Genomic DNA, 14,845 nt, shown 5'->3' on the forward strand with positions numbered 1-14,845 from the left:
TGAAGCAAATTCTGGTTCGAATGGAAAGTATGGCCTCTTAGGGCTATCAGAGCTTACTCAGTTCTAGATGTATCATATTTACCTTGTATTTGTTTGGCAACTCACTAAACTCCTACGCACTGTGGGCCTGATGGAGTCCTGTGCTCCTGGGGCATTGTGAATGCTGTGTGAAAAATGGGGCTCCTAGGAACAGCAGACACATATTGTGCACATTTTCTCTGCTCACACACACATGTTCCATTGTCTCCTCGGGCTCCACTAAAAAAATACAAGTTCAAAGATAAAATCATTATGAATTTCAAGACAGTGGCAGGAGAGGATTAAACTAAGTGCAGAACCCTTTTCTGTGTGGGGCCTGTGTGACTACACAGGTTGCACACCCACAGAGCCAGCTCTTTCTGTATCAGGCAAAGCTGCTGGACAGCCTGAAGCCTCATGAGCATGCCATGTATGAAGGAGCCCAGCTCACAGCAGGCTAGACATTGCCAATAGTGTACCAGTGCAAAATGGTTTCCCTGAAACCATTTAATACACTTATTTCAAACTCAGTTGAATTGATACCATTGAGACAGCTAGATCTCTTAGAGTGCTCCCAGTGCCAGGAGGAGTGCCTTTCAGATGGGTCTTTGAAACCTCAATGTTATAGCTAGAACCAGGTACTCATCATTGAATCACTCTCTCTATATCACTTAACATTTTTTCTTTCTCATAGGATTTCCAGCAGGAGAGCTCCAGAAGCCTTTCTTTTGGGGAACAGAATATCCTCGGTGAGTAAATGAGTAAAGAAACCAGTTACTGACCAATTGGGAAGAACATGTTGCTTTGGTAGAGGACAGAAGAAACAAAGTCAATGGTTATTCAGCAGAAAGATGCCATGGAATCTGGCATGGGTCGGCTGTACTCTTTTTGGGTATTTGTTTTCTGATCCTTATTACCAGGGTGTATGACTGGACAGGAAGGCCAACTTACACATAGGTGGCTTTCATTTTTATGCATTTATTCTCTTACCCATTAACTCATACTACCAGCATTTGGACATTGAAGGATTGTTGGGATTTGAATTGATGGGATGAGTCTAAAACCATTCCAGATAGAAGAAACAATGTGAGATAAGGAGGAAAAAGTGTTTCTATAATGGCAGAGTCTAGTTTGGCTAGCCTAAATGGTATATGAAAGGACGTAGTGGAAAAGAAGATTGAGGTTTGATATTGGAGGGCTCTGCATGTCAGGTAAGGAGCTTGGATACTAATAGGCAATAGAAAATGTTGAAAGTGTTGAGCAAGTTAGATAATTGAATTTATCTTTAGAAACATAACCTGTGTAGCTACAGAATAAGTCAAAATTGGTAGTGTATGGACTTAGGGATACCAGTTTAAAGGTCATTTTAATACCAACAGATTGTAGACTCATGTAATTCACAATTTCCATACATAGTAGAGATTCTGATAATGTCAATAATTTCACCATTTTTATTATATACTTTTTACTTGCTCTGGTGTTTTAATTCATGGAAAATTTTAGTCTTGATTCTGTAAGTTGAGTGAGTCGCTTATGTTTTGGTTTGGATATATGACAATTTAAAAATAATTATGTAGGTTTAAATGATATAGATTTCCATAAATACATCAATAAGAGAGATATGTTGGCAATGTTTTCATTTGGGCTTTGGGCTTTCCCAGTAGCAGACCTTGTGATAAGTATTCAAGTGCAATTAGTTCTTTTGGGAGGTGGTACAAGGAAACACCAGCAGGGGAGTGGAGAATTGAGACAGTGAGAGAAACAAGCCAAATGAATTGTGTCCTATGAGTCTTTCATGGCTGCCAAAATGAATTACTACAAACTTAGTGGCTTAAAATGACATAAACTTATAAGCTTATAGTTCTGTAGGTCAGAAGTCCAAACTGGTTCTCACTGGGCTAAAATCAAGGTGTCAGCAGGGCTACATTCCTTTCTGGAAGCTCTAGAGATAAACCTGTTTTCTTGCCTTTTCTAGCTTCTAGAGGGGGGCCCACATTCCTTGGCTCATGACCTCGTCCTCCATCTTTAAAGTTCCATAGTCACATCTCCTTCTGACTCATCTTCTGTCTCTCCCTTCTACTTATAAGGACCCTTGTGATTACATTGGGACCATTCAGATAATTCAGGATAATATTCCTGTTTTAAGGTCAACTGATTAGCAAACTTAATTCCATCTGCAGCTTTAATTGCCCTTTATTGTGTAACATAACATATTCACAGGTTCCAAAGATTAGCATATGGACATCTTTTGTAGGCCATTATTCCACCTACCACATGTATGTTACAAAGTCAGTTATCACCATGGGCAACTGGAGCTCAATCTTGCTGGGGAACTGTAAAACATGCTTCAGAGTGATCCCACCTCAGGCACATGGGAGCTGGGGTATTTATCTATCCTCCAACTCACCTTCCATCATTGATTGAGGACTCCTACCAGGGGTACCTGGCAGTGCCCATCCTAGGCCAAGAGGGCTCTAGTGGCTGGAGAAAGTCCTTAGGCCACTAGTTTTAGGTGCTGACATTTGAAGGCTGTCAGATTGGTGTGCTCAAAAATAGGGCTAAGAGGACATGGGCAGTCATTGATAAAGCTTACTACAGGGAAGCACCATTGTTAGAATAAACAAAAATTCCAGGTTCTTATTTAACCAAATCTATTAATAATATCCCAGGCCTCAGCTGCATAGTTTTCTTTGGTGTTCAGATGTTTGGAATCAATTTGTCCTGCTTTTAAGTTTAGAAATATATATATATATTTATATATATTATATAAATTTAATATAAATTTACATTTATATAATATAAAAATTTAAGATAAATTTACATTTATATAATATATAAATTTAATATAAATTTATATTTATATTTATAAAATAAGTATAAATATATATTTATATATAAATATATATATTTCTAAAACATTAAAGGTTTAGGATATTCTTTACGTTCCCTTCAAACTAAAAAAGTCCTAGAATTCTTTGATTCTGCTTATTGTTGACAATTTAACTGAGCTTCTATTACCGTGGTTATATAGCTGGAGATTAGGAAACAGTCTGGTTAGATTTTTGGAGTTATTGATTAAGTGATTTGTTTATTGGGTCTGTGAGCATGATTTTCTGATATAAAAGCTAAGATCTTCGAAACATAGGAGTTAATGTTAGTGTCTATTTGTTTGTACCTTAGGCTAGGTCATAGTTAATACTTGAGTGTGAAAGAATTTGTTTTTCCTAAAGACTTCTTTGTCCTCATCCACTTAATGAATAGCTATTATGTATCATTTGGGTACTCAGCATTGGGAATATGAAGATGCTAAAGACATGGGAGTCACGGTCCAGTGAGATGGCTTCCCATACATTCATCTATTCTGTATTAATAAATAGCCTCCAGAAACAAGGGAGTGGGTATCCTTTCTGCTCACAGTGCTCAGCTTAGTCCTCACCTGAGTGTTGAGTCTAATTATGAGGCATGAACAAGTTGAATTATTTCCAGAGGAGAGAATCAAGACTGTAAATGGTTGAAGACAATGTTTCTCAAAGTGTGTGTTCCATGAAATAGTAAGAGAGGTAAGTCATCCTCCCCTTCCCTCAGTTTTGGGGAATCATAATAATTATCACCATAAAAGTTTCCTAGAAGCTCTGCAAGAAAGAAACCTATTTAGATGTGTTTAATACAACTACCTTTTTGGTACCCATTAACCGTCCCCACTTCTGACCCCAGCCCCCCCCCCCCCCCCCCCCCCCCCCGCCACCCTTCCCAGACTCTGGTAACCATCCTTCGAAATGTAGAGGTTCCCAAACTCCCCTACGTTTTGGGAAATGCTGATCTAGAATTCATGACTGAAGAATAAGAGTTGAAAGAAATTAATAACACTTGAAGGGGAACCTCATAACTGTCTGCATATTTTTGAAGGAAAGTTAAGGTGGTAGAATGACTTATTATATTCAGGAGATTCAGCAGGTGTTCAGTTAGAGGCTACACTAGACCAATAGATGGAAGCCATAGAAAAGACATTTCAGATCAGCATTATGGAGAGCTATTATGTTTAGACCCGCCCAAAGAGGGAATGGGTTACCTTAGAAGGGGATGAGCTCTTGGTCATTGGAAATACCTAAGCAGAGTATTATAACCATTTGAATGGGTTTTTCTAAAGGGGGCCCATTCCTCTAGTAAGAAGTTGGACCAACCATTTGAACGGGTTTTTCTAGAGGGGCCCCATTTCTGTAGTAGGAAGTTGGAGTAGATGACCTCTAAGCCATTTCCAACTCAGAAATTTTTATGAATTTATGATTCAGGCATAGGGCAACCCTTTCTTGATAACAGTGTGAGATCATGGTTAATCTAGACAGCAGAATAGTTGTTTTGTTGTTGACAGCAAATCTGTGTGCATATGTTAAACCCATCGAGTAATAAGAACAAAAGAGAAACTGAGTAGGTAGTAAAAGTGGTGTCTTCTCTATTTTATTTTTGGAAGACTAGATCTTCAATGCAAGAAATCTTCCAGTTTCTGGCCAGCCAGTCATGGTTGCATTTTAAAAGGGAGAGTTTATTTTTTTATGTTTATTTATTTATTTATTTATTTATGAGATGGAGTTTTGCTCTTGTTGCCCAGGCTGGAATGCAATGGCGTGATCTCACTGCAACCTCCGCCTCCTGGGTTCAAGCGATTCTCCTGCCTCAGTCTCCCAAGTAACTGGGATTATAGGCATGCACCACCATGCCCGGCTAATAGACACGGGGTTTCTCCATGTTGGTCAGGCTGGTCTCGAACTCCCGACCCCAGGTAATCCGCCCGTCTCAGCCTCCCGAAGTGCTGGGATTACAGGCGTGAGCCACCACACCTGGCCAATGACATGCTAATTTAAATACTCTTCATTGATAAAATAGAGGACATGAATCTAATATTATGAAATATTATTATTGTCAGGCTTAGTCATATAAAATTACTTTTTCTTTGTCTCTTGTCCAAAGGATTGTGATTAAGTAACTGAGAATTGAAACTTACAATGATTCAATCATTTTCTGAATTCTCTATTACCTTTTGCAAATAGGAAGCTTGTTGGAGCAGCCCCTCTTAAAGGACATTCATTGCACAGCAATTTCTATAAGCTTCCATTGTTCGTGCCTTCAATTCATCCAGTCAACAGCATTGACTGAGGGTTGTAGAGGACCAAGTACTTATTCTCAGAGCTGAGAGACCTGGAAAAACTAAATGTTGCAATCTGCACACTGATAGCTACTGCCTCAAAAATTAACACTATGTAAAATTACAAGTTTGTCCCACACTGCTATGATAGCTCTATGATTGAAATGCATAATTTCACTCTTACTTCTTTAATGAAGGTTTGCAATGATGGAAAAACAGTAGGAAGCATTTTTTTTTCAAATGCAAATTACCTTACAGGAAAGAAATAACAAAGGAAAGAATTACCACCAAGGGGAAAAATTAAATCTTACACCACTTCCTTGGGTGTAGTTGAGACAAACAATTAGCATGGTAAGGATCATTATGTCCTGTAATAACATGCCACTTTAAAAATTTCCATTCCTTCCAGTTATGGGTCCTATCTATTTGCTGGGTGACTTTGATGTTGCATGTCAGGAACTACCTGTGAGATATTTTTAGCATTATTGCAAATCTCATGAAGAATCTTCACAATAAGGATTCTAAGTGGTGTGTAATTCTCATCCACAGGTTAAATGACTAAATTAAGATACATATAGATCTGTCACTTGCATGAGATGGTAAAGTTAACTAATCAATTAGTTAAATCATTGGTACTTTCTTACTCTGCACAAAGTATAGAGGATTTAGCAATGAACAAGTAGATAAGGGAGTGGCCTCAGTAGAACTTATATTTGAGAGAGAAAATCCCAGGCACATATATGGAAACCCCATTATTGATTTCTTCATATATTCTTAATATGCTTTGCTATGTAACAAAGCACCACCAAGCAACCATTTATTAGCTCATGATTCTGTAATTTGGGCAGGACTGAGTTGAGACAGCTGGTCTCTGCTTTGTATGGTGCTGGCCGGGGTCACTTAACGAGGGCTGGAGGAACTAAGGCGACTTCACTCACCTGTCTGTGCCCCAGTTGGGCTGGCTCTTGTGGCTGGGGCATGGCAGGGCCTCTCTCTCTTCCTTTGGAGTCTCTCAACTTCTGGGGTTTCTCACTTTCTTCATTTGGCCTCATTCCCTCTAGCTGGGTAGTTGAACTTCTTTGCAGGTGACTTCCAAGAAGGTGGAAAATGGAAGCTACTTTCTTAAGGCCTAGACCCAGAAGTCATACCTGACCCCTTCCACTGCATTCTGTTGGTCATAGCAAGCCCTAAGGCCAGTCCAAATTTAAGCAGAGGGAAATAGATTGCCTCTTGATGGGAGGAGGGGATATATGCATTCAGGGGTAGGTAGAATTGGTGGTGGTGCGTTTTATAGATAATCTACCACATGCTTCTTCCGAGGTGAAGAGAAATAGATAATCTACCACATATTTCTTCCGAGGTGAAGAGAAATAAAGTGGCACCTTTTTCAAGTCTTTGCTATTCAGTTGTCATCTTGTCTACAACAGAAAGAGGAACGTGACTACCTTTGAAAATAGAGTGATCCCTTTTAATCTCTACTCTGTTCCTTTTTTTATGACTACATTTGGAAAACAATTTAACTTCTAAGATTATAGTGACTTCTCAGCAAGTTTCCCTATAAAAAATAAATTATATATTTACTGACAGGATCTTTTCTGCCCCGTTTTAGGTGTTCATAAATATATAGCTACAGCAGATATAAAATCATAGAAATCTTAAGGCTGAAAGGGACTTTAGAAATCATATCTTTCACATCCCTAATTTCACAGAGTAGGGCACTAAGGTTCATATGTGGTCATAATGACAATGTTAGAATTTATATTTTCTTTGTCTATTTCAATTGGAAGGTATGTTTAGATTTTTTACAGCTTTTGGGTATGGTTATTAGATTGTTATTACCATGGTTGACTAGAAAGCAGTTTATCTTGAAAAAGCAGTTTTATTGAAAAAATTAAAGGATTATGCTCTGAGATTCATGCTTGTAATTGTCTCCAAATTATGTATTTATGCCATAGATCTCTGAGTTATGGTGCTATAGGAGTAATTGTTGGACATGAATTTACACATGGATTTGATAATAATGGTAAGTACTGGTTCATTTTCTAAGCTGCTGCTTTTATAATAATGTTGACTATATAGATGTTAATTGTTATGATTGTCTTTGCATAGCAGCAGCATCATAGCTTGAAGATTATCCAAAGCAATATGATTGCTGATTGAAAACTTTTCCTCATGTCTTGCTGTGATGGCTTGCAATAAATAAACAATTGTTCCCATTGGTGATCGGGGTAGACTTTAAAAAGCAGCCTTGTAATTTCAATAAAATTAGCTTTGCATTTAGATCAGGATTGCTGTAGCTGCCACAATAGTTACAGGGATTGATTTATAGCTTCTCCCTTTGTCATTTATTCATCGTCTTGAGGTATTCTCCCTGGAGGAGCAAGCTCCGCTCCAACGACGATTATACATGCTGCCAAGTTAGGACTTGTTGAGTTAGGACTCTGGAGCTTGTCTGACTGGTTCCCTTTTACGATTTCGAAAATTATGCAATGCTTAATCTCTATTTTTCTCTACACTGGCTTATATTCTGATTATTATTATTATTATTATTATTATTATTATCCTTATTGAGACGGACTCTAGCTCTGTCGCCAGGCTGGAGTGCAGTGGCGCGAGCCTGGCTCACTGCAACCTCAGCCTCCCGGGTTCAAGCGATTCTCCTGCCTCAGCTTCCCAAGTAGCTGGGATTACAGGCATGTGCCACTATGCCCAGCTAATTTTTTGTATTTTTAGTAGAGACAGGGTTTCACCATGTTGGCCAGGATGGTCTTGATCTCCTGACCTCGTGATCTGCCCACCTAGGCTTCCCAAAGTGCTGGGATTACAGGTGTGAGCTACCACGCCCAGCCTATTCTGATTATTTTAAAGTCTATACTTTCCTAATAATCTATGTAATAGTATATACCTTGTATCCTGATGGCATTTAAACAAAAGGAAAAAGCAGAATATGACATAAACTAAAGAAATGGCTTACTTTGAGAGTCCTCATCATTGTTGATCAGCACTCTTGTCCTTTAACTTTGGAGTATTATTGGAAGGCCACATGAAATCTCTGAAACTTATGGATTAGTAGCAAATGACTGTCACATCCACACCCACACAATGATTTACAGGCAGTCTCAGGAACCAGCTGCCCTAAGGCAACGTTATATAGAAGGGGACCTCTTTCTTCCATCCCTGTAGTATCTCTAACATCCTTTCCTGGATGTCTACCCCAGGGCCAGAGACCCTCTGGCTCTTCTAGAAAAGTCTTCCTGTATTCCCACTAGCCCTTCCTTAATCACCTAGATTTTTTGCTCCCCTGGTCTTCCCTTCTCTGTTAAAATGTGGCTGACTTGTAGTTATCTGACTCTGCAGAGCTAGACTTTCTGCCTTTGGGTGTTTGGTTTATCTGAGATGAGAGTCTTAGCTAAGAAACAAAAGCTAATAGTCCTTTCTTCATTCTGGGCCTCTTGATAGGAAATTTAAGTACAGTTCCTCCCCAGAACCTTCTGGAGAACTTCTGGAGTCTTTCTCAAAGGACTGAATCTAATGGTGGCAATTTCACTCTGTAACCAATGGTTAGAACAGTGCATTGCACATATAAGTACGTGCCCAGTACCTATTTAATGATTGGTTGGTTAGTGGGTAGAGGACAGTGACTCCATACTATCCCAGGGGGTGGTGTTAGTAGTATGTAGCCTTGCTGAAGAGTTTTGGATTGTTCCAATTAACAGCTTTACTTAGGGGACTTTTTTGTAAGCTGCGTAATAAAATTTAAACGATGCCTCTGATTCTCATAGTAACCTTGAATACAGAAGACAGCCTAGCAGCATCCAAATTTTGTTTCAAAGGATGTAGAGAAAATGAAGAGTGAGCACATAGCAAGAAAGCATGTATAATCTTTCTTCCCGTTATGTTTTGGAGGTTTTCATTCTTATTCCAAGTTTTCTTTTTACAGCAATCTTCCTTGTCTAAGCAGGACAGATGGGTCTTCTATCCACACTAGTGGCTGTGGAATGATTCATAACAGAGGTTTTATGTGTCTTTCGGCTCCTGGCAACTTGGAGGAAATAGGTTCTTATAGGGCTGAGTCAGGGTCTATGATCGCACAGTATGGATGACTCACTGGGGCTATTCCTATGGATCGTTTGGAATTTCACTGGTAGTAATGCTCTGATTGCCTCCATGGGCTTTCTGAATGAAGCCATTTTATTTCATAATCCAGTGAACATTTTGGGTCAAATCAGGTGAAGACACAGAATCCAAGATTGGATAAGACTAGTATATGTAATAAATTGATAAATCTCATTTTTAAGGTGCTCTTTGTTCCTTAGAAGGAAAGCACTTCTTCAATTGTCTTTATCCTTTTCACCCTTTTTACAATTAACCTGTGACATTGGAGAGAATGCAGGAGCTGATCTCAGGAAGAGTGTTCCCTGCTGTTATGACTGTTTTTTGAAGGCTTGTCGAGGTGAGGGAAAGGGAAGATGAATTTACTTTCCATAAATAACACAAATGTCTTCGAACTTTTTTTTTTTTTTTTGCTAGGTAGAAAATATGATAAAAATGGAAACCTGGATCCTTGGTGGTCTACTGAATCAGAAGAAAAGTTTAAGGAAAAAACAAAGTGCATGATTAACCAGTATAGCAACTATTATTGGAAGAAAGCTGGCTTAAATGTGAGTACAACTGTGGCTAAGGGGGCACCTTGTGGTTCATTTTTCCTCATTTGGACATTAGCTTGCTTTAAACCATTGGTTCTCAAAGCGTATTTACAAGATCAACAGCATCTGTCTTCCCTGGGAACATTCTTGAGTCCTATCCCATACCTACTGAATCAGAATCTTTGGGGTTGGGGCCTGGTCATCCCTTAACCAGGCATGAACTTTGTCCTGATATATTGCTAGGGCTGGAAAAATACCTCAATCCTTGCTATGCCTCAAATCTATTATACTTGTAGATGAATTTAGGTAAAAATCCATGTGCTTCTCTTAAAGGGAATGTTTATAAACACTGACTTGGTTCTCCTGGTTCTTAAACCATGCTCAGCCCAAGTGAGACCACTGCTCATTCAGGCAGAGAAACCAGAGTCAGTAACCTTGAATTGTGTCTAGCTCTTTTATCAGTGTCCCGGACAGCCATTTCTCTACCTATATATTTTTAAATATCTACAACTGGGACATGAGAAGAACTAAAATGGGTGCTTCTGTGTATCTCCATATAGTACAGGGGTTTTCACACTGTGAAAATTTATCTGGAGTATATGTTGCTTCAAGAAAAGCATAGCAGAAAAGGGTTCTAGAGTCAGACATGGGTCCAAATCTAGGTTCAACTAGTTTTATGAACTTGGGCAAGTTACTTAATGTTCCTGAGTCTCAGCATCTTCATCTGTGAAATGGTCAATGTTTCTGAACTCATTGATTTGTTGTAAGAATTAAATGAGCAAAGCAATGCGAAACACTAGCACAAGGCCTGACACAAAGCAAGTGATCAATGAAAGATAGTTAATATTCCTGATCCTTTGTGACATGCTCATTAGTACCTTATCCCAGGAAAAAACAAAGCCAAAGATTTTTGAGTTAAACCCCTCCCCCCAAAATAGAACAGTTTTCTTGGGGGAAGGGAATTTATATTTCCTTTTGATTATTATATACAGGCACGAAGATGAAACTTTTCACTTAATTGAAACAAATGTATCCCCATACTAGCCCTGAGAGATATAGATATTATTAAGTGTACAGGTTTTACATATGAGGTTCAAAGAAATTAAACTGAGGTTCAAAGAGATTAAAACCCATGTTAGAGTCTAGATTAGAGTTTATGTCTGTACGACTCCAAAGTCCATACTCCTTCCCCTATATCATGCTCAGGTTCTTATTTTAAATTCATTTTATATCTGGGTGATGTGTGGGTGGACTGCTCTTTACCATTCATTTTGGCCAAAGTGTCAGAGATTGAAACTTAATTCTGACAAATGTGTACCTTTGTCACAAGGACGATAGAAAGGGCATGCCTGTCTTAGCATAAATCCACTTAACCATCAGAAAATAGCTTCAGTTTCATTCCCACAGGAGAGTAGGTGGCTTCCTTTGTGGATATAAGGGCCATGCTTTATTTTTCTGGCTTCATTTACAGGAGCCATTCCTTTGTGCCTAAATCTTGCTTTGTAATGAATTCGGGGGAGCTCAGATGGGGCACTACAGATGCAGACTGTCAGCAGCTGTTGAGTCTTTTGTTGTTGTTGTTCCTTTTTGTAGCTGTTGAGTCTTGAGAGTCCAACCTAGGGCCATGTGGTCTACTGAGGCAGACCAGAGCTCAAGGAGCCAGAGGGATGAGGCTGCTCCAAAAGGCTCTATTTTAGATATAAAGCTTAGACTGAATGGCTGGGCATAGTGACTCATGCCTGTATTCTAAACACTTTGGAAGGCCAAGGTGGGAGGATCACTTGAACCAAGGAGTTTGATACCAGCCTGGGCAACATACGGAGATCCTGTCTACAGAAAATTTTTTAAAAAATCAGCTGGGTGTAGTGGTGCATGCCTGTAGTCCCAGCTACTCAGGAGGCTGAAGTGGAAGAATTGCTTGAACCCTATAGTGAGATATGATCAAACCACTGCACTCTAGTCTGGGTGACAGAGAGAGAGACCCTGTCGCAAAACACACACACACACACACACACACACACACACACACACACACAAACCTCAGAGTAAAAGGAAGGAGATTAAATTTAAGCACGAGTGGATATAATCATAATCTTCAAGAGCCAAGAGGAATTAGGACTTGAGAAGGTAGCATATTAGGAAGCAAAGGCTCTGGAGACAGAAGACTGCTTGGGTTTGAATCCCAGTGACATGCGAGCAGTTTACTTCATCACTCTGACTTAGGTTCACTAGAAGCAGAGCCCAAGAAGGGGTTCCTTAGGTCACTGATTTTTTTTGAGACAGTGTCTCACTGCGTCACCCAGGCTGGAGTGCAGTGGTGTGATCTCGGTTCACTGCAACCTCTGCCTCCCTGGTTCAAGCGATTCTTCTGCCTCAGCCTTCCCAGTAGCTGGGATTACAGGCACCAGCCACCACGCCTGGCTAATTTTTATATTTTTAGTAGATACGGGGTTTCCCCGTGTTGGCCAGGCTGGTCTCGAACCGCTGACCTCAGGCAATCTGCACACCTCAGCCTCCCAAAGTGCGGGATTACAGGTGTGAGCCACTGCACCCAGCCTAGGTCAGTGATTTATTCAGAAAGTAGTTTCAAGAAAAACCTATAATGGAATGAGGGAAACCTGTTGGTTTCAGGAAATGTTTAGCCTCACCCTGATTCCACAGAGGATTTTGGAGCACGAAGTGCACCACAGAAATTGTTCAGCCCAGGTACTGGGCTGTTTAAACTGCACATCAGTCAATTACTGGAAGGTGGGTTATAACCTCCCAGCAGTCTCCAGATGAGGTGACTTCCATAAGCTAAGGCTGATCTGGCTGTTAGCAGTTGTGGGAATGGGTGTACAGTTTAGGTAGAAAAGGGGATCTGGTGGGATATTGACATCTGCTACACACTCTGAGCTTTAGATCCTCATTTGTTGAGCAAGGATGGTGGTAATTAGCACTTACCTCATAGGATTGTGGATAACAAAGAATATACATAAAGCAGGAATGATAGCTTTTGTATACTGAAGCTAGGAGGGTCCTGAGTGATTACAGTGAATAATATTTTCCAAAGATTTATTTTTATTCCTTGATATTGCTTGATACCTGGGTGACTGGGCTAGCTAAAAAGTAAAGAGTTGGTAAGATCCATGGCTTGAAAGTTTCAAGCAAGGTATGTTAGTTTTCTGCTGCTTGCTATAACAAGTTACTATAAACTTAATAGCTTAAAAGAACATAAATTTATTAGCATACAGTTCTGTATGTCAGAAGTCTGACATGGATCTCAATGGCCTAAAATCAAAGTGTCAGCAGGGCCACATTCCTTTCTAGAGGTTGTAGGGGAGTATCTGTTTCCTTGCCTTTTCTAGCTTTTAGAGGCTGCCCACATTCCTTAGCTCATGGCCCCTTCCTTTTTCAAAGCCAGCAATGGCCAGTGGAGTCTTCTCATGTTGCATCACTCTGACACTCTCTCTCCTGCCTCCCTTTTCCTTTTGTAAGGACTTTTGTAATTACACTGGGTCCACCTGGACAATCCAGGATAAAGTCTGCATCTCAAGATCCTTAACTTAATCACCTCATGTAAGTCTCCTTTGCCATGCTTTATTTTTCCAGCTTCATTTTGTAGGGACCATTCCTCTGTGCTTGAATCTTTCTTTGCAGTGAATAAGGTAACATATTCACAGATTCCAGGGATTAGGATGCAGATGTCTTTGGGAGGCCATTATTCTGTCTATTACACAAGAGTTAAAAGACTTTTCTGTAAAGGGCCAGATAGTATAAAATTTAGGCTTTGTGGGGCATATGGTCTTGTTACAATATTTAATTCTGCCACTGTAGGAAGAGAGCAACTATAGACAATACATATATGAGTGGGCATGACTGTGTCCCAATAAAACTTGATTTAGGAACACCAAAATTTGTATTTCATATAATTTTCATGTGCCACAAAATATTCTTCTTCTTTTGATTTTTCCCCAGTTGTTGAAGTAGGTAAAATCCGGTCTTACCTTGCAGCCTGTACAAAAACAAGGAGCAGGTTGGATTTGGCTTGTGGGCTGTATTAGTTTAGAATATTTTTGTCCTAGGTCATTTAAAGTTTTAAGAAACAATCTTGAATATTTGGAATAATCTCTTTACCATGCTTGGCTGGTTGTCATACATATTGCAGACCTCAACCTTGTGATCTGCACTCCTTCTGTTTGATTTTTGTTCCCTGGGAGAACCACTTTCCTTTTAATTTTTCATGGAAATTGCTGAAGGTAAAATGATGATAGTTGGTCTATGAAATCTTGTTCCTGTGTGGATGGTAAATTTTTGGAAACACAGGCACAATGAGAAGAATACTGAAATTATGTGAGTTAATCAGAGAAAGTAACCTGTGTATTGACATTCCTATTTTTTCCCATTAAACCAGAGTCACTCAGAATATTGTTAACATTTTATTGGAGCTGGCTAGATTGGTTAGAATGAAGAAGTAGGTGACAAAGAAGTGTGTAGCATAATAAAATAGAAAGTATTATATTCAGGAGCACCTTGCTGAGGATAGTGGGCCATCTTACAATATATTATGCCTACCTCTGATTTATTGGATGTGATTTTCTGTTTACAATATGATACTTTTCTTGCTATAATACTCATGCCCCTTGCTGAATGATAGTTGAGCATGAAACACTCATTTTTTTTTTTTCCTGTTTTCTTTCTGTTAGGTCAAGGGGAAGAGGACCCTGGGAGAAAATATTGCTGATAATGGAGGCCTGCGGGAAGCTTTTAGGGTATGCACTGCTACATTTGCTGTGGTTCTAAAAATCAAGCCATAAAACACCATATGGGTGTCGCTCAATTCATACCGCAGCCATGTTCTTGAGGAGTTAGATATTATGGAATTTCTGTAAATAGAAGTGTATCTCCCTATTGACCCTATTATATAAATAGAACTATATTTCTTTCTTTTTGGGGTGTAAAGTCACCCTAAAGAATAATATTTATTAAGAATCATGTATTTAAAGAATAGCTGTTAGAAAATACATTCACCATCAGATCGAAGCATGCTACAGCAATCTCC

At 39.4% G+C, this 14,845-nt stretch overlaps 1 protein-coding gene across 2 annotated transcripts in view; it reads left to right on the forward strand.

Moving 5' to 3' along the window:
• Nucleotides 1-14,845, forward strand: part of PHEX (phosphate regulating endopeptidase homolog X-linked) — a 227,529-nt gene that overhangs the window by 189,367 nt on the left and 23,317 nt on the right. For both annotated transcript variants that reach the window (XM_010381555.2, XM_010381563.2), the window contains exons 16-19: nucleotides 713-767; nucleotides 7,114-7,181; nucleotides 9,689-9,819; nucleotides 14,490-14,555. In XM_010381555.2, the coding sequence (XP_010379857.1) occupies nucleotides 713-767; nucleotides 7,114-7,181; nucleotides 9,689-9,819; nucleotides 14,490-14,555 (320 nt within the window). The remainder of the gene's footprint in view (nucleotides 1-712; nucleotides 768-7,113; nucleotides 7,182-9,688; nucleotides 9,820-14,489; nucleotides 14,556-14,845) is intronic.

Source organism: Rhinopithecus roxellana, chromosome 7, assembly GCF_007565055.1.
Source record: "Rhinopithecus roxellana isolate Shanxi Qingling chromosome 7, ASM756505v1, whole genome shotgun sequence".
Classification (NCBI taxonomy): Eukaryota; Metazoa; Chordata; class Mammalia; order Primates; family Cercopithecidae; genus Rhinopithecus; species Rhinopithecus roxellana.